This window comes from Theobroma umbraticum, unplaced genomic scaffold (assembly GCF_002168275.2).
Source record: "Theobroma umbraticum cultivar Fairchild unplaced genomic scaffold, ASM216827v3 scaffold_20.0, whole genome shotgun sequence".
NCBI lineage: Eukaryota > Viridiplantae > Streptophyta > Magnoliopsida > Malvales > Malvaceae > Theobroma > Theobroma umbraticum.
This window is the reverse complement of record NW_018397266.1, coordinates 6960370-6980989: the sequence shown is the minus strand read 5'-3', so window position 1 is coordinate 6980989 and position 20620 is coordinate 6960370. Positions and strand designations below refer to the sequence as shown.

The following is a 20620-nucleotide window of genomic DNA, read 5'->3' as shown; positions in this document are numbered from 1 at the left end:
ATTTTGAAGGTGGGTTCACATTATTCCAACCTTTGTCTCAATAATATTTTGACAAATTTATCTCTTTTTAAGATGAGTTATTTCAGCAGCTACTTTAAAGACATTTTTTAATTTACCATGTAGTGTCTGGTTAACGGATGCTTTTATTTGTCAAGCAAAAATCCTGTGCTCTATAAATGTTAATGGAGGTCTCTAACTTTAAAAGCCAAGGATGTCATTGTTTAAGATTCGGACTGTAATTAGGTTGAAAATTTATAGGATATTCAATTTTATTATGGTTAAGGTTTTAGTTATTTTTCAAGTTTATGATATATAATATTTTTGAAATTGGAAATTCTTATAGTGTTGTAGTACTGACAAACTTTATGATAAGAAAAAACAAACCTAAATTAAACTTAAAACTTTGTTTCATTATGTAGACAGTATGATCTGTCAAACGTCGGACCTGGGCTCATGATTATCACCATGACATGCCTGGCTCGTAACTCCAGCAAAACAAACCCATTCCATGGAAAAATCTCCCTACTTTGAACGTGTCATCTTGGCTCTGTGATTGGAGCAACCAATCAAATCCTCTGCTCTTAACTTCCTAGTTCCAACTGAACTCACCATGGCGCTGGCAGCCGGGCCAAGCTCACCTCCTCAACTTCTTCCATCTAAAGCCATCGACACCCAAAATGCTTCTTCATTCGACCACCACGGCCGCATCCTCTTTGCCTTGAAACAATGCACGAACATGTCTACACTCAAACAAATCCACGCCCAAACCCTCCGTTCCGTCTCAGCTCACCATCCAAAAACCGTCTTTTTATACTCTCAAATCCTCCTCCTCTCTTCCTCCCTTGACTTCAACTTATGCCCTTCTGCTTTTCAATCAAGTTGAAAACCCCAATTCCTTCATGTGGAACACTCTTATAAGAGCTTGTGCCCACATGGTTAACAACAAAGAGCAAGCCGTTAGACTTTATCAGGAAATGCTAGAGCAAGCTCTGGTTTCCCTGACAAGCATACATTTCCGTTTGTTCTGAAAGGTTGTGCTTACTTGTTCGCTTTGTCTGAAGGGAGACAAGTTCATGCCCATGCTTTGAAACATGGGTTCGGTTCCGATGTTTATGTGAATAACAGTTTGATTCATTTATATGCAAGTTGTGGGTGTTTGGACTTAGCTGAAAAAGTGTTTGTTAAAATGTCTGGAAGAAATTTGGTTTCTTGGAATGTTTTGATTGAAGGTTTTGTTCAGTTTGGTAAGTTTAATAATGCTTTAGAACTGTTCCGTGAAATGCAATATAGGTTCGATCCTGATGGGTACACACTGCAAAGTGTTATAAGAGCTTGTGCTGGTCTTGGGGCTTTGTCTTTGGGCGCGTGGGCTCACGCTTATTTGTTGAATAAGTGTGATTTTGATTTATGTAGCGATGTTTTGATCAACAATTCGTTGGTGGATATGTATTGCAAATGTGGGTCTTTAGAATTAGCTCAGCAGGTTTTTGCGAGGATGCCGAGACGTGATGTAACTTCATGGAATCATATGATCCTAGGATTTGCAATGCACGGCCAAGCTCAGGAGGCAATAGGATGTTTTGATAAAATTATTAGGATGGAGAGTTTCAGGCCGAATCCTATTACATTTGTTGGCGTTTTGAGTGCTTGTAATCACAAAGGCATGGTTTCTAAGGGTCGTGAGTATTTTGATTTGATGATTAATGATTACGGGATTAAACCTGGATTAGAGCATTATGGGTGTTTGGTTGATCTTCTGGCCCGTGCTAGGTTTATTGATGACGCTCTTGACATTGTATCAACAATGCCTATGAGACCTGATGCTGTTATCTGGAGAAGTCTTCTTGATGCTTGTTGTAAGAAGACTGGCAGGGTTGATCTAAGTGAAGAGTTGGCCAGGCAAGTCCTTGAATCAGAAGGAGACATTGGCAGTGGTGTCTTTGTGCTGTTATCAAGAGTTTACGCTTCAGCTAGCAGGTGGGATGATGTTGGATTGGTAAGGAAATTGATGACTGATAAAGGTGTAACAAAAGAGCCAGGTTGTAGCTCAATTGAGATAGATGGCGTTGCTCATGAACTTTTCGCAGGGGACACATCTCATCCTCAAACTAAAGAAATATACCAGATGCTAAATGTGATTGATGAAAAACTAGCATTGGTAGGGTATTCACCTGACCATTCACAAGCACCTATGGTTGACGAGCTAGATGAGGCTAGACAATATTCTCTTAGGCTGCACAGTGAAAGAATTGCTATTGCTTTGGGCCTTTTGAAGTTCAAACCGGGCATGCCAATACGTATTTTTAAAAATCTTCGGGTATGCAATGACTGCCATGAGGTAACTAAATTGATCTCTAGAATTTTCAAGGTTGAGATTTTTGTACGTGATCGTGCCAGATTTCATCACTTTAAAGATGGCTCCTGCTCATGCTTGGATTATTGGTGATGATTGTTTGCAGTGTAAAGTAATGTGTAAGTTGCACAGTGTACATGACATAAATTTTAGAATATCTATTGAAGCTAGGATACAGTTAGACGGTTGTGTTGTGCTGCTGTATCATGTAAACTGAAATCACAACAGGAAGAGGTTATGAAATAAATTTTTTTTCCTTTGGATGCATTCATTGCTAACATATGACTTCCCTGATATGGACAGGGCAGCCAATCTGTTGCAACAAACTGAGATCTCAGCATCTTCTTTTTGCCTCTTGAAGAAGTCTACATACATACCTAATTCAGTTGCAGAAGCTCAATTATAATAATTATATTGCAATCGTGTATGCGTATACCTGTGTTAAGTATTGACTCCAATGGACTTACTGGAAGTGCTTTATCTGAGGTCATCTGGACGTGGTTTCATCATCATCTTAAGATGAAAATGGGCAATCGGTATGATAGGATGCAGTTCTGGGATTCGGACAAGGATAGATGAGAGCTGTACAGCAAAGAAAATGCTTTCTCATGTGCCTCCCTCTCCCTCACATTGAATAGATCTCATTCTGCCAGAATGGCTAGCAGGAGACGAAAGATGGTTTTCCTGCTTTTAAGTTGGCTTCAGCTCAAGGTCAATATATTGAGTTCTAACATTTATCATTAAATAACTAAATAGATAATGGCTTACGACAGCCACTTCCATTTATCAATTTTAGTTCCATCGTTTGAAGCACTTGCTTCTGCTGGTATTGGCAAATCTTGACTTCCCGGTTCCCACTTCAGCCTTTCATGCGTCCAAGGTCATTAGATTTTAGATTGCTTCGAAGTATCATTTAACCACCATTTGCAAACAAAACTGCTCCCAGTTGTTCAACAACCGTGAAAATTGGAAATTTACTGCCCTTCTACAGCTATATTATTTTCTCTTGAAAATTAGTTGCTACTTTCCTGTGAAGAAATAACCAAACCATAATCCACCTTTACTGTTTATGACAACATCATGTTTTCAAGTAGAGCGCTTGAAGCTTAAAGCCACTTGATTTTGCAGTCTGCTGCAAACGTTTTATGTGCTAATGGTAACACAATGTGAAAAGTTCATAGCGCGGCAACTAAAATCAACTGCAATAATTTCATTTATTAACCATGAGACAATTTTGCAACAACATAAGCTCCATAATACCTTATTGGTTAAACATAGAAACTGCAGGAAGTTGGAGATAACAAGCACGGTCATCTATATCTTGAATTTGAAATAAGTTTGGCCAAAAAATTCTACATCAAAAACCAATCAATGAAGCACATAAGGAAGCAAGGATCAAAATTAATATTTTACAAAGGATAAATTTGTTGGCAGTGTGCTATAATTATCCTCTGCCAAAGCAAGAACATTACTCTCTACTGGATTTTACCCAACTTTATCACTGTGAGAACGCAACGGGATGAAGGTTACTCACTGAATGCTTTTAGCTAGCATAAGAAGAGACTTAAGTAGAATGTACAGCGCACGTATTTTTGAATCTGTGTCGTGAACAAAACTGTGAAGTTCCTTCAATGCAGCTCACAAATTAATTCCTTGTTTTGCAAAATCTCTTGCCACTGCAACACCCGAAGAAAAGAAAGTAAATGATAAGGCACATAGATAAAGAGGAACCATGTCATATGAAGCAGAAAGAAACGGCCAAGAAAATATAAGGTATTACAGGGCCACCATAACCAATGGAGCTATTCAGATGATATAGTGAAAAAGAAATGTCTCAATATTATGTTAAAAGAATTTATCGAATTAGATGCAGTTAACACTAAACCGTTCAAAAACATTTCCCCAAGGCTATGCCTGTTAGGAGAGAGTGGGGAAATGGCAATAGTTAGGTGGAGAAATGGAAAGATGCCCAGTTTTTTGTTGGCCTCGCAAAAACTAAACCAAGTTGGAAAGATCAGAGAAAATGAGAACGATATAAGTCAAATTTATAAATTTTCCAAATTGTTCTTTTTCAAAATTTTCCTTCTCTATCTTCACTTGTAAGCAGTATAATGGTAAATTAAACCAGTAATAAATTTTTTCTCTCATTTCATTTTACTTCTGCAAGCAAGGAAAAGAAAAGGAACTTCCTTCTTTCAATAAATTTTCTATCTTTCACAACAACTAGACCACATCCCTTAATACACATATTTGGTGTTAAGATTGTGAAGGCAGCATATTTGGCCCTACACACAAGAATTACATTTGCAAATACTTAACATATTGCAATTGTTCTTTGCAGGTTGCAACCAGTCCACCAAGCAGAACATGACTAATAGATAATCCAAGTATGAACACATAAGAAAGGAAAGCAAAATGGCAATATACATCAATATTATTTAACGCATCGACTTTATTCAGCTCTCAACTTCATGATAAGAAATTCAACTTCTATCACAAAAGGAAAAGAGAATTTACTTTGCGTATGCATTAAGCATAACATGTATTGAAAAGAGTAGATAGAAAAATCATAGCAACTCAACAAGAAGTCTCACCTTTTGATGCTAGTGGAACTAGAACAACATGCATATCTGCATTGTTGGGAGGAAGCTGCAAGCGAAGAGGAAAAAGCTTCCCATTTAACGGACTGCGAGTACACACCACAACATCCTCAAGGCCTGACTCTTCCTTCAATTTGTGAGTCAATTCATCCACACTATTACCCTTAAAACTAAAAGAGTAACCCTCCACTGCCTCATCATCAACCTCCCCATTATCATCTGCTACATGGTAGTATATTGTCCGACCTTCCGATTTTGGCTGTGAACCCACATATGAATCACTTGACTACAAATAAAAAACATAAAAATTTAGGTAAAAAACCCACATAAGAATCACTTGGCTCAATATCAAACAAATGAAAAAACAAAGGCTACATATCAAACAAATGAAAAAAAAAACAATTAACCCAAAAGTTAAATTATTAAAAGAATAGATCAGGAGAAATAACTTTGGCCCTGCTCTAACTCGGACACTAGATTGCAAGCTAAATGAATGTACAACCAATGAGCATCAAATACCGTAATTGTTGATTAAGAAATACTAAAACAAAGTTAAATACAAGTTTAGATCTTCCAACCTCTTGTCTAGAAAACTTTCCAGATTTGCCTGAAACTGCAGAAGGCGAAGTAGATTCAAAGTCCAATGAATCTGCGTGAGGAATAGCAGGAGGAAACGAGGGCTGATGGCCACTCCCTGGAGACTTGACTTGAATCTCCACAATATCCACATCCCACAACACCCAATCTTGAGTAGCAGTCCTATGAGGAATATCGTGCGTCACCGAGTTCCTCCAAGGCGGTAACCCTCCATTTGCTCTCAAGAAGTTACCGTACCGAGTCTTGAGCTTAACCTGAGACCCTTCTCTAATGGGTTCCCACTCGACCGATGAGTCGAGCCTCCTAGGGAGCAACTGAATCACCTTTCGACCGGTCATCCCAAGTAAAAAGGGTTGGTTCGAGGCAGTGAGATACTTGTTGTAAGAGCTTTTCAGGCGGATGATGTTTTGGGATCCGGGGACGAACTCGACGGTCCATCGGGCGTTTTTGGAGGATCCGTTTCGGTCTTGAGTAACGGAATCTTCGTCTTCCTCGGCGAGGAGATACTTGTCGTGGTGGCTGCGGAGACGCACCGCTTTGGCGTTGAGGAACAAATCCATTCCCGTCCGGAAATTGTTGGAATTGACCTGTTGAAAAAAATGGAAGAAGAAGGAAGAGCAAGTGATTAAACACAGACCAGACTTTTCTCCCACTATTATCCTTTTTTTTTTTTTTTGTTTATTTACTGAAGAGGGAGTCTTTAAAATAGGAGGGAAAGTGAGGGTGTACTCTTCACGGCAAATGGGTGCCAGTCAGCGCCAGCCGCTGTGGGTAGGCGCACGCGGCAATTACGTGGCAGATTTCCTTCATTTAAGGTTAAGGATTTCCCATATTGGATTGAAGGGAAGCATTTTCTAACCTTTTCTTCAGTTTTCCTTAAATAAAATCACTTTTAATTAAATCAAGGATTCCTTAACTTTACCATTAATATGTTTAACGGACGTCCTTGATATTTTCAAAGTTACTATGTGTCATTATTCATGTGGGAAAATTTTATCATGTGTCATATGTAGCTAATTAAAGGTTTTTTCCCTTTCTTTTTTTTTTAAATATTTTTTTAATGAAATATTAAAAAATAAACCTTGATTGTCATGGTATCTAACAGTATAGTTATCACAAAAGTCTTTAAGTGAATTCTAAATTGATTAATAATAAAAATTAAGATGGCTCAAGTCCCAAAAAGTAAGTTTTAACTGTTTTCAACTAGTCAATTTTCAATATTTCAGAATAAGATAAAAAAACCCATTTTTTTATCTAAAAAATTCTAATCTCCACAATCGACCCAATCCCTCGATTATAACTACCATTCAAATAATAAATGTCGACCAATTGAACCGTGGTGACTGATCACCGTCGGCTCGGGTCAGTTGATTGTATCTATAAGAATTAAGAGCTCAATCGAATCTTATTTTTCAAAAAGACAAAAAAAAAAAGAAGAAACATTTGAATTATTTATAATGAGAAAATTAATTAGCGTGTGGTTCACGTCTTTGCCCACTTCTCAAATCATGAGGCTAAAGACAAGAAGTCCTATTGCATATTCAGTTTTCATACAGACAAAACTACAAAGGAAAGGTGCTTCAAGGAATCATTCATTGTTCATGACTCAAAGCAATCTTTCGAAGGTGAACCCCACTTGGGAAAGGCTTTCATTTTTCAGCTATTGTGACGCCATTACCCAACAGGTCATCAGTTTCAAGGATAATAGGCGGAGAACCACCACAATTGGGCATACAAGATTTCACTATCTTTTCTTTCTTTCTGTGAATTGCTCAAGGACTGTTTTATTTTACTTTTTCTACATAATAATAATACATATACATACATACATACATACATAAAGAGGAAAGAGTCTACGATTGCCTTAATTTATCTTAATCGTGAAAGAAAGAAACTTATACCTGCCAAGGTGCAGGATTCACGAGCAAAAAGGTGTGATTATTGACCTCAAACTCAAAAGTCTTTTCCTTTTTTGTTTAACAAAGCTAGTGCGGGAGGGTTGGTGAAGTGGAGTGTGATCAATCCTGCCACCATTCAGCATGCTCTGACTAAGTATTAATTCATTTTTTTCCCTATGTTAACTAATGGTTTAACACCCAGAGGAATAAACACATATCTATATGGACTCTCATGTCCTAATCTAAGTTTACTACTACTTGACTTGCAGCCATTGCCCTATATGAAAATACTGATTTCCAACTCGAGTTTACATATGTATCTCTCTCCTGTTGCTATATTACACCCTATATTTTACACTTGTTAATGTGCTTGTTTGTTGATTTTGTAGTTCGTTTAAAGGTGTAGATTTGGTAAAGAAATTTGATTAAGTTGTAAATGAACTAGCATACTTACACACTTATTATTTTTGTTATTGTTGTTTTTTTTTGTGTACATACTTACATTACATGAATTTTTTTATTTTTTTATTTTTTTTTTCAAATGTCTTCATCAATCCTGACACCCTTTCAAGCATTCACACCTCTGTATATGCATGATCTGACACCACAATATATTGCTCCCAAGTGTTTACATTATAATATTTTGAGATTAAATTTAAAATTACGAATTATATTTTAGGGTAATTGATTAAATATACCATTTTATTTTTAAACAAGTGTAATTTTATTATTGAATTTTTTTATTCTGTTTAAAACTTGTTGAAAGTTAGAATATTCATCTATTAGTTCATGAAATATTCTTTTATCGTTTAATGTTTGACAATCTTCTAACCAAATGAAAAAGTATAGTGATAAAATTACACCAAATAATAAATTTGATCCGTTATCTAAACAAAAATGATAAAGCTAACCTTATCCCTAATATCCTCAGCATTGAAAAACACTAGTTATATTGGATTTGCATCGCAATCCAAAAGATTAGCCTACTAATTAGTGAGTGCTCCCGATCTTTCATAGAACCCCAAAACCATCCTAATACACTTGCAATACGTAAGACTCAACGCACGCCACGGGCTATTGGGCATCCCCCAATAACTTCTGGAATGGTGTATAGCACCTATCATCCTTCTTTACTTAAAGGAAAAGTTGATCATAAACAGTGTGTGTACCCGGTCTATTCACAATTACATATTAAACGCCTAATTCTAACAATAATAATAGATATATAGTTTGTGTCCCTTTCGTGCATGTTTTGGCGTTATTGATGATAATGTGTTTGCATTGGGCAAAAAAGAAAAAGTCTGTTTTGCTGAACCCAGTTAGTCAAAATTTAGCTCTACCCACGGTATGCATTTACTACTATTTCATCCCTTTGGATTGAAAGTAACTTAGGGTTTATTTGGTGTAGATAGATTGTCGAAAGTAATAATCTGGTATAGCTTTCTATCCTTTATTATACGATCAATAATTGAATCAGCTTCCTTTTAGTTAACGTTGATATCAATCAAGTAAGAAAACTTAAATTAACAAGTTAATTCAGGGCAAAAAACGTACCTGTTTAGCTGACAATTTCGGCGACCCTGTTGAAACGATTGAAAACCTTGGAGAATTCACCGATGACACGACCGAAATAGGCGAGTGGGCACCTGACCCTAAAATATCATCGCTCAAAGCCTCCAAAACTTCATCAGACACCGAAGAAAAGCTCGAAACTGACGACAAATACTCCATGAACGGCTCGGACTCTGGCACCTGCACCGCCTCCACATCCCATAATATCCATTTCTGCGTAGCGCCAGTATGAGGTTCGTCGTGAGTGATGGAGTTCCTCCATGGAGGTGTCCCTCCGTTGGCACGTAAAAATTTACCGCACCAGGTTTTCAGCTTGATCTGGAACCCGTCTCTTATAGGCTCCCACTGGAGTTTCCAATCCATCCTATCGGGTACCGTTTGCAGCACTTTTTTACCCGTCATGCCCAAAAGAAAGGGTAAATCAGTGGCTGCGAGGTACTTGCCATGACAGCTTTTGAGGCAGATAACGTTTGGTTTATCCTGGACAAGCTCGACGAACCACCTAGCTCTTTTTCCCGAGCTGTTGCGGCTTTGACGGACGGTTTGTTGATCATCATCGGCCACTAGGTACTTCTCCAGGTGGCTCCTGAGTTTCACGGCCTTTGTTTTTGTAAAGATCTCCATGCACAAACAAGACCCAGCTTATTGGTTATAGAAAAAAGAATTTAATGGAAAAGGGCGATTTATAAGTGAAGAAATATTCTTATGTACACAGAGGGAAAAAAATGGTGTTTTTTTGCCTAGAAAGAGTGGAGAGGGGCCAGGAGATGCACGGGATTAATTAATCTAGATTCGGTGGGTATATGATAAAGGAATGATTTGTTTGATATTTCTTGTAAGGATTAAACTAGTAGGAATTATTTAGTTTCTTAGTTAGCAAGGCTGCGACAGCAGGGCCCGAAGAAGATGAAGGGGAAATGACCAAAGAGGAGTCTAAATCTTGGGGTTGACGATGAAAGTTCCAGGTACATGCCATCGTTTTTTACAATGCAAAAGGTCAATTACGCACGCGCTCGGATAGGATGATGATGTGGGAGACTTAAGAACGCGGCATCCAATTTATGGGGCGACGAGGGTGCAAGTGTTTCGTCGCATGACGCGTGGGCTTGGCTATTTGGAGGAAGGTCTTGTAGTCCCCGTTCCCCTTACCTCTAGAAGCTCAGCTTTAGACCATGACTTCCTTTCTAAAATCTATATAGATCAGCGGACGTGAGAAGGTTTGGGGAAACATCATCAACCGCTGCCCTGCTCAAGTTTGAACGTTGAAGGAAACATTAGTTTACTGCATACAAATTTTTAAGAATGATTACATGGCTGATGGCCCTTCTGTTTTTACCCTTTTTAACCTCACACAAGAAAAAAAAATGATCATGAAACGTACAGTAGGTCAAGATCTATATTCGTCATTGCTTACAAATTTTCCAGGAAAATGCTATACTTGGGTTTTCAAGAATGGCGCAAACCTCCCCGCAATAATGGAAGATTCAATCTACACATTGAGAAAGGAAAAGAGCCTTCTATCCCGAATCACAGGGTGACATTACATACATATTTTCAAATTCCCTTCTTTTAATGGCCGGCCCCAAAACTATTGAAACGGCATACTGTATGAAGCCCAAAAAATTGTTTATATGCAACAAACGCCACGCCTGCATAATTTCCAGAAAAGTAATCAAGCCCAGTGTCAATACAAATACTTAAATTTCAACCTTACTAAAATTTTAACAAGACGCAGAGGCAGAGGCAGAGGCAGCAATTTAGATTAGTGTTAGGTAGTGTAGGGTGTAGGCTGTGGGGAATTAGACCACCACGCACAGTTCCAGATTCCACTAAAAGGCCTCAGCTAAATAGGGCGGCGTGGTGCTCAAGTCAGTGGACTTGTTTAAGTTTTTTAGCTTATGCTTTTCATCTATATGTGTGAACACAACAAATGTTTAATACTCTAGTTTGAAGAAAGGGTTTACACCTAAGCTATGGAGAGTAGTTTCGTTTTTTCTTTATTATTATTATTAGTTTCTCAGATAACAAAAATATAAAAATAAAAACAGTGTCCCGTGAACGGCGTGAACGTTCCCAGTCTTGACACTACTAAGACATGAAATTTCCGAAGGAATATCATGGGATATGATACCATTGTAAGATGGACATTTACACTTCGAATACTCCATCTCATCCCAATTTATTACAAATATTTATTACGAGTGACTGTCATGGTGGTAAATGGCAATTTCCAAAGTTACCATTTCTTTTTTGTATATATAATTAGACCCTAAATCAAAGTGCTTGCACACATTCAAAAAGGACGCCATTCTGAAAAAAAGATAAAGAAAGCAAGAAAAGTAGGGCCAATATTTTCCTTCACCCTGACCTTTGGCTTGCCTCGGGCCAGCGCCCATTCTTTTTCTTTTTTCTTGTCTTCACTTCACCTCAGTTCACGTGACAACTTCTTCCCCACCCTGCTTCCCTCAGCACGATACGGAATTGAAGTCTTCCTCGCGCTCTCCACTCCAAGACTCCAAGAACCTAGGCAACCACGCAAGGCAAACATAGATAGCACTCAACAATTCAGATTCAGATCTCTACCTTTGACCCTTTGATGACCTCTATCACTTGCAAAGTCTCCCATCTTCCTTCATGCCTCCACCACCGTCAATCTCCTCTGTATTAACCGCATCCTCTTCATCTCTCTTCATCAGCTGGTCGCTGAAGCTACTGTAACTCATCACTCATGTTCCTCTCATCCGAAACCTTCTCTAGATCCCCATGTCCACCCTTCACTTCTACTCCTCCTTTCCCTTTCTCTCTCTCACCAGGCTGTGGCCACCCCTCTTTCCACATCAAATGCTCCACTCCTTACTCTACTATCTCCATTAACAACCTCTCTTTTTCTTTACTCAGATATGAACTCAACTCCACTTCCCTCACTCTCTCCCCCCAATCCCCAACAAACCCCCGTTCCAGTTGCCCTTCTTTCCATTTCCTTTCCATTCCACTCACTCCATCGATCTCTCAGGTTCCCCATTTCGAATCTCCGACGGTTCTTGTTCAAGACTATCCGTTCTCCACTCTTGTTCCCCTCCAAATCTCCCAACTGTAGCCAATGCCCCTGGGAATGCGGGCTCATAAAAAACCCAGTCAAACTCCTCCATGGCTGCGGATCCAACCGCCCTCTACCGGGACAAGGCTGCCAAGCTGACGTCTTGGGTTACCTCGAAAATTTCATGTCCACAATGGGTTTTCAAGTAGAATGGGACGAAGCACAAGACTCTTACTTTTCAAGCTGCAAAAACTGTAATCAAAGAACGGTATTTGCGGCTTCAATTCCTCAGACCCCAACAAACAATTCCTTTGTTTCCAATCCAAAACCACCATTTCCCCACCTTGGATTCACGTAGATCACCCTCATAGAATCGCAATCTTATCCTCTGTCTTCACATTGACATGCATTTTCCTTATTATTTCAGTAACCATAGCTATTTTTCGATCCAAAAAACTCAAATCTCAATCCATAGAAGACCCAACAACTTTATTCCTCCGCCTTCACCGTTCCGCTAGTCTCCTCCCGCCCGTTTTCACCTACGAAGAACTCGAATCTTCAACCAACAAATTCGACCCAAAACGCAAAATCGGCGACGGTGGCTTCGGGTCCGTCTACTTAGGCCAACTCTACGACAATCGAATCGTAGCCGTTAAATACCTCCACAAAAACAACCAGTCAGGCAAAGCCTTATCATCCAAATTTTTCTGTAACGAAATCTTAATTCTTTCTTCTATTAACCACCCGAATCTCGTTAAACTTCACGGGTATTGCAGCGACCCTAGAGGGTTACTTTTGGTTTACGATTATGTACCTAATGGAACCCTAGCTGACCACCTTCACGGCCGTCCAAAACCCTCACTGACGTGGTCTGTGAGGCTCGAAATCGCTTTGCAAACTGCTTTAGCTATTGAGTATTTGCATTTCTCCGTCGTGCCGCCGATTGTTCACCGGGATATCACGTCATCAAACATTTTTGTGGAAAAAGATATGAGGATTAAAGTAGGGGATTTTGGGCTTTCCAGGCTTTTGGCTTTCCCCGAAAATTCGTCTTCCAAGTCGGATTTTGTTTGGACTGGGCCTCAGGGGACGCCCGGGTATTTGGATCCGGATTATCACCGGTCGTTCCGGTTAACAGAAAAGAGCGACGTTTACAGCTTCGGCGTCGTTCTGTTGGAGTTGATTTCCGGGTTAAAAGCGGTGGATCAAAGGAGGGAAAAGAGGGAAATGGCGTTGGCTGATTTGGCTGTTTCGAAGATCCAGATGGGATTGTTGCATCAGGTGGTGGACCCCGTTCTGGCGCATGATGGGGAAGCGATGGACGGTGTTGATGCGGTGGCGGAACTGGCGTTCCGGTGCGTGGCGGCTGATAAGGATGATAGACCGGATGCGAGGGAGATTGTGGAGGAACTGAAACGGATCAGGAGCCGTACACGTGTGCTTAGAGTGTCGTATTCGAATGGGAGTAACACTGAGGTGTCCAAGCGTTGATTTGGAGTTGACGTGACGTGGGGGATAGGTAGGGGTCCACGTCCACATGTGGGGAATTTGACCCGAGCATGTGTCAGAGATGTATCCTTTTCAATTTTACTGTGGTTTTACACGTTCCTTCTCTTTAGCTACTTTGTTTGTTCAAGTCTAAGCAGTAAATTTTGGGAATGTACAGAGGAGGGGTTTTGGGGGAATTTATTTTTGAGACCCCACGCTGTTGTAATCAATGTAGCATCTATGGAACAGTCAAGCAGTAGTAATAATAAGCTTTGTGGACTGCTACGACCCAACTAAAATTCCAAAGCTAATAGTGCCGTGAATCATTCTGATTTCGATAGGGTAATGCTTTTCTTGCAGAATGGGGCCAATGTTAATGGGATGTACCCTTTGTGTCTCAAACTGGTTTTTCCCTTGGATGCTACAATTTTTCATCTCTTTCATTACCCCATTAACTGACGTGGAACGCTTCATTCCATTTCTTGCCCTCCATGCCCCAGTTCCCAAGTCGGCGGAAAACATATTCAAATTTTCTTGTGGGGTATGCACTTTCTACTCAAACCTCACTTGCCATCTTCTGCCCACATGTAGCTCTAGCCTGTAGGGCATGTCCTTTGTGTAAACAGGGTAGGTGCCTGTGTGAAGCCGGTCATATGCGCTGAAAAAGCTTTGCATCCCCGTACCAAACCCACACTGTTGTCTTAAGCATGGACACTGCAGCGCAGAGAAAGCCTAAGTTTTCAAGATTTCATGCGATTCTACATATAATTACATGAGCTTTCTTGTCATGTCAAAATGTTGATTCAAGTAGCACTAATTTAAGGGGCACTTTTGATATCAGATGATGTAATTTACATGACATTTTATTTTGATGGTTTCCTTGAGGTAGTGAACGATAGTTCGAACTCTTATTAAAACCAAGCACCCAGATTATGGTGTATCTGGCTAAGTTGTGCTCAGAGAGGCTAGTTGAAATATGCTGCTTCTAATACTCTGGCTTTCTCACCAATGGTTGCAACCTCCTGCCTGCCACTCAGATTATAGCCTTTCTCCTGGACATTAGATAAAAGAATATACACATGCATTAGTATGCAAAATGTCATGTTTAAATGAGCATAGCAAACAGCTTATATATGTCAAGGTATAGTTGTATATACCAGCAGACGCCACAGGAAAGGTGCTCCTTCCCTCTTCTGGATCTGTTTCTCAATTGATTCAATTGCTATAATTCAGATAGTGAGTCAGAAACCAATCACCATAAATAACTAAATACAACTTTCAACAAGATTAGGTGTCCTACCTTTGGTAACTTGTCCAGTATTCAGCAACATACTGTACCAGACTTCATTAAATACATCAAGCTGCTCATCAGAAGCCCCAATAATCTGACATGAAGAAACAAAAATCAATATTTTTTACCAGATATTTGACAATGCAACCGAATTACCAACAAACAAATTAATAGTTGATAATAGTACCTTATAATTATACGCATCAAAATCTGGACCAAGTATTTCTAGTGCTTGATTTTCATTACCTTGTCCATACTCGTATATGGCTTCCGCAAGCTAACAACAAATTTTAAAGAGAGAGAGGTAAGGATAATTACTTGGAAAAAGAATAGGCAGAAGCATGATAAATAAACTAGATCTCGATAAAACAGCTGAGTCTTGAAGCAATAAGAATGACTCTACACACAACTGAGGCTGCATAAGATGATAGTTGCAAATCCTAAACCCATCATAAAATTTTCTAATCCATCTAAAAACAATGAGAAAAAGGAGAAAATAAAGAGAGTTTTGTGACGGTAATAACAAAATCTTAATCATTTAAAACACATATCCAGACCTCTGGTCCTCTAGATAGTTCATCTAAAGCTATATGGGAGGAGTGAGACACCTCTGAAGGTTGCTTATAAAGTAATAACATCAAAGTATAAATACAGCGATTGGAGAATTTTACTATAAATGGAAAACGGAAAAACCAATCAGAACAGACCAGCATTGCTCTTTGCATTACTTGTTGCTTCTTCTTGCTCATCATGGAAAGTCTACACAGAGTAATATAACAGCAATGAAGCAGCCACACTTAAAAATGTCAATAAGGAAACAGAAAAATCTTTCTAACCTGGATTTCAAGCCCTTCAGTAAATCTTCTGCTTTAGCAACTTCTCCGGTAAAAGCTAAGGCCCATAATATCAACAAATCAAAGTGCCACTCCATGAACCAGTTAGCCTAAACAATGCAGGAACCGCAGACATCACAAAACAACAAGGTCATGACATAAAAGGAAACAGCATTTACTTAGGGCCTTTCATTAAAACATGGAATAAACATGGCCTAAGGAAGTTTAAACCTGAAGTACCATTTTAGTTTTAAAGTAATAGTAATGTCTCCCTCTTCTTGTATAAATGTGATACAGTACTTTAGATCCTCATACTTTTTGGTCTCTGTGAGAGAAAGTGACTTCACTCAGCAAATTAAATAACAGTAACAAAAGTGAGAGTAGCTAGAATCACATCTAGGACTTTTTGTGTCTGTCTAGAACATAGAAACTGCTTAATATATGTCAGTGAAACACTGCTATCAAATTTGCATTAAGTGAAGGGAGGATAAAGACCTAAGGATCTAGAGAAGGTACATTATAATTTTATGTATTGTTAATCCTTCCCCCAAACTCTTTCCAAATGTTTTGAGTTTTTTCCAGCATAAATCTTTGTCAAAGAAATAGAAGCTGACATTAATCTAGAGCTGATACACTTAATCAGAACCAAATCATATAGAAAACTGGGTATATGAATACACATGTATTCCAGAACATGTCCAAAGTTCCACTTCACTATGGAAGACAGCCAGTCAACTACAGTGTCTTATACCAATGTCCTATGATGCCTACACATGCACTAAAAATTCATAACTTACAAAGAGCTCAAATGTAATTTCAGGTTCGGTCAAAAGGCAACCCAGAACCAAGGTGATGGAAATTTAGCAACCCATATCAATTATCCAAATTCCAAGCATGCATATAAATTATTGTTCATTATATTTTCCAACAAATCTTTTATGATGCAATAGAAGGCAAACATGAAAGCAGAGGCACTTATCAGAAAATTTGACAAGAGTTTTCAAGAATATCACAGGACATTACAACCTCATAATTTCAACTCTAAACTGAAAAAAGCATGAAAAAGTACCATACATAAATAAACTTGTACATGTGAGTCAACTCACTTGATCTGTTAGAAGTGCTGCCAATATTTTCAAGCGATCCTCAAAGACATCTAGCTCTCCCTGCACATGCACCCGCAACAAGAGGCCCAGAGCATTTAGGTATACCTAAATGTGCAGGAGAAGTCAGAACTTGTAATTCGAAATTTTGGTGATTTTGAAAATAGATCTAGAAATTTTGAATACATCCCATAAACATGACACAAGAAAGAAATGGAGTTAAGCAGGTTTGGATCTAAGATTATCATCTTTTGTGTCTTGCACGGGTTAAATCCACTTAACTTGCATAAGACATGTTTGACCTGTTTAATTAATCATGTTATTGTGTTAATTCATATAATATGATATGTTTAACTCGTTTATGATACCCACTTAAATAAATTAATCATGTTAATAGTGTTTAAATGGGTTTGTCATGTCATGTCATATAAAATTTAATTTGACTTCTTTAGTATAAGTATTAATCATGTCATGTAGTGTAACATGTGTAATAAATGTATCCATGTACATGTTTAGAATCTTGACCTATTTAATTAATTGAGTCATATTCGTGTTTACCAGATAATTGTTAATACCCTACCTAAACACAATATGCAACACAAAATTGCCAAGTCTAGTTGAAAATATGGTAAAGCCAAAGAGAAGAAAGTACCTCTGCACGGAGTGCATCACTTCTTCCCAACTCCTTCCATATACAATGGTCGTAAACTTCTCTGACCTTTATAATTGGAGAATGACCTTCCAAATAACAAAGAGCCACATGCCACCAATTGTGGGTTAACCTAGATATTTCTTTTCAAACTCATTAAAACTGAAAAAAGACAAGAAATAAAAGTATACTTAAAACGCATTAAATGGCCTAAAAGGCATACATGAATGATGAACATGAACCCCATGAAGATGAGCATTCTTCCATGAACTGCACTGCTTCTTTGTAACGACATTCATACTGAAGAACATGGCATAACTGCAAAAGAAAACAGACACTGAGAATTGGCTGAAGAATTAAATGCCTCTGGCAATACTATAAGCGTACATAATAAATATTAATATCACAATTACTTTCATTTTGTCATAAACAGGATGTGAATGTAATGACCAATCTTTCCCTGGTTTGTTTTACAAATGAAGTGGAAACAGCTTTCAAACAAATTACAATGGAGTGCTTTTAGTGTATATTTAACAATAAATCAGTTGAAGATGTTATTTCAAATGCATATGGTCAAAGATAAATTCATTCAGCCTATATATTCTATGATTGTAAACAATAACCTCAAATACAAACTACGGGAAATAAATTCAGTGTCTATTTTTCTAAGCATATCACAACAATTAGAACTCACAGCATGTTGTGCCCAAAAGTCTTGCTTGTTGATCTCAAATCCCTTTTCTGCAGCACTCTCTGCATCTGCCATTCGTCCAAGCTCTAATAGTGGGAATGCAAGCATGCCATATATGTAATTTTCTTGTTGATTTTGGGGTAGAACCTAGTGAATATACAAATCAGTAACAACTGAAAAGTGCTCATGGAAAAACTGAAAGTTGTTTGAATAACAAATAATTACAACATAATTTGGCAAACCATAATATTGCCAGATGTTGTACACATTAATCCACAAGTGCAACAGACAATTGCAAGAAAATGGTTACTGGAAACTACCAATTTCCCCACTTTATTTAAAAATCAGGAATAATAACTCTTTACTGGATAAAAAGTCACCTGCTGGACAAGACCTAAAGACAAATCAGGTCGACCCATATAAAAGCACAGCACTTGCGCCCTCTTCAATGAAACAAGATCTCTTGGAAAATCTCTTAAGAGCTGCAATAAATGTATGGGAATCAAATACAATAAACAAAATTTGCACAAACACTCAAGCCTAAATTTAAAGGAAAAGCTTCTATAAAATTGTTAATAATGTGGCACACAACCCCTATCATGTTACAAATTGCTAAACTTATCAACATGTTAACTACCACAGGACATTCATGATCTGCTTCTATAATAAGAACACAAGTTAATATGGCAAAAAACTTATGAAACTCACAGCCTTTGTGCTGTTTTCCATGTCTTAGTATTTAAGCCCTTAAATTTCGTATCATATCATGGAGTGCCTTGTTGCAAGACAAGCATGACAACACCTGCTAAATTATCTGAAATTCTGGCAACTAATAACAATAATATAGTAGAAAGATTAAGTTACATACAATTATTATTTAAGGCATAACAAGAAAACGCAAGAACAAGGTTTTCCCAAGTCATCTATCATTCAACTTATAACGAACTAATGGCTCTAGATTAAATTCTATGAGCAGCAGCAGCATCAGCAACTAAATCTTGTAGTACAGTAAGAATTAGTTTTACGAACAAGAATAGGGATCAGTCAGGTAAAGACCAATCTCATTGAGAACAGAAAATAAAGAGTTTAGCTAAAGGATAAAAGGAATGTTAGGGGCTAATCTACCTTAGAGTGCAATTCCACGGCCACATCATCATCTCTATTCTCAGAAATCAAATAATTGACAACGTCAAAAACGGCCTTCTCATAAAAGGTGGCTTGCTCCTGCTCAAAACAAAGAAATGGAAAATTGCAGCAATTCAATATCAAGATTCCCCGTCAGGATTCCTTGCACCTTCCAAGGGAAAACCAAATATAAGGAGAAAAAAATTACAAGTCTAGACTTGGCAGCTTCTATATGTGGAGAAGCCTTAGAAGGGTCAGAGGAGAAGAGAAAATGAGCGGTCAAAATGTTGGCCAAAACGCAGTCCTTGTCATGAACAGGCGCTTCTAAGATCACTCTCCTTTCTCTGCCATAACTAAGCACCTGCGACAATTGCACGCACAGAGTACAATCAAGAAACTTCTCCTATTCAAACAAAGAAAAACTTATTGAAAAGAGAGGGAGAAGATTGAAGACCTGGTGATAGTAAGCGTTGATTGCAAATATGCAAGAATCAGAAGAGGTTTTGACTTCATAACCCCATTTATCGAATTTCACTACTTCCATTATTGCGCAAAAAAACAAAACGAAACAGAAACAGGAGAGGAGAGGAGAGAAGAGAATATTTAACAAGGACTGAAAATAGTGATGGTAGCGTGGGCAAAGCTTGGAAGTGCGACGGGGAATACAAAACCCGAGTTGGAAAAGATTATAAGGCCAGGGGAAAACTAGTAGACAAAACTCCTATCATGTTTGATAGAGATCCTACGTGGTCCTCCAAAGGCCAATGTGGGTAATTGTCACTTGTCTCAGTCTGCTTGTTTAGGGGCCTGAGCTGAGATGGCAACTGGCAACAGTGCCTGCTTGGTCCACTTGCCAAGCTTGACAGGGAATTCCTGTTTATAAAATTCATCACACAAATTTCATTTTCTTTGACCCAACTTAATTCGGCTCTTTTGAGGGAATTATTATATTCCATTGATTTTGTTGGATGTACTACAAACTCATTTAATGCTTACTATAAATTACAATTTAATTACTATTTTAGACCAAACAAATCTCAATTATTGACAGATTAGCCATTAAAATGGGCACAATCTAAATTAATTATCCTAGGGCTGTTTTTCAATAAACTTCCTTGTTTATTGTAGATACTTCGTTTTAGTTTATATTTATTTTTTAAAGAATTATTTTATAACATGATATTGTATAGAAAATAATAAGAACAATCATTACAAGTAAAGTACTACTTCATTGAAACAACTAGAATAAGTGGAGCAATGCTCCACACAGAATAACTAATACAAGTAAAACATTTACTTTATATAGAATAGCCATTTCGCAAGAAGGGTAATGAAAGCAACTTGGAATACATGACAAAATTTACAAGTTACTTTCATCTTGGA

At 38.1% G+C, this 20620-nt stretch overlaps 4 protein-coding genes across 4 annotated transcripts; 2 read left to right on the top strand and 2 right to left on the bottom strand.

Annotated features, from left to right (window-relative positions):
• The first annotated feature begins 428 nt into the window (after positions 1-428).
• LOC110422994 (pentatricopeptide repeat-containing protein At1g59720, chloroplastic/mitochondrial-like) lies at positions 429-3497 on the top strand. The gene is given in 4 exon segments (XM_021437073.2): positions 429-853; positions 855-984; positions 987-2472; positions 2662-3497. Coding segments are annotated over 3 exon segments (1833 nt in total). The 5' UTR covers positions 429-610; the 3' UTR covers positions 2447-2472; positions 2662-3497.
• Positions 3498-3644: 147 nt separating this feature from the next.
• On the bottom strand, positions 3645-9930 carry LOC110422996 (uncharacterized). Its single transcript, XM_021437075.2, has 4 exons — positions 9003-9930; positions 5532-6137; positions 4948-5239; positions 3645-4029 (listed from the first exon to the last, which is right to left on the bottom strand). The coding sequence occupies exons 1-4, from the start codon at positions 9642-9644 to the stop codon at positions 3992-3994; spliced, it is 1578 nt and encodes a 525-aa protein (XP_021292750.1). The 5' UTR covers positions 9645-9930; the 3' UTR covers positions 3645-3991.
• A 1066-nt stretch (positions 9931-10996) lies between these two features.
• Positions 10997-13830, top strand: LOC110422995 (Protein kinase superfamily protein). Its single transcript, XM_021437074.2, is given in 6 exon segments — positions 10997-11688; positions 11691-11765; positions 11768-12015; positions 12018-12102; positions 12105-12311; positions 12314-13830. Coding segments are annotated over 6 exon segments (1884 nt in total). The 5' UTR covers positions 10997-11654; the 3' UTR covers positions 13549-13830.
• A 128-nt stretch (positions 13831-13958) lies between these two features.
• Positions 13959-19915, bottom strand: LOC110422997 (Tetratricopeptide repeat (TPR)-like superfamily protein). The gene is made up of 14 exons (XM_021437076.2): positions 19692-19915; positions 19446-19598; positions 19238-19336; positions 18493-18594; positions 18116-18259; positions 17645-17739; positions 17425-17554; positions 16776-16880; positions 15673-15779; positions 15544-15595; positions 15024-15113; positions 14846-14930; positions 14703-14767; positions 13959-14597 (listed from the first exon to the last, which is right to left on the bottom strand). Exons 1-14 carry the CDS (start codon positions 19779-19781, stop codon positions 14511-14513), a joined length of 1404 nt encoding a protein of 467 aa, XP_021292751.1. The 5' UTR covers positions 19782-19915; the 3' UTR covers positions 13959-14510.
• Positions 19916-20620: the final 705 nt, after the last annotated feature.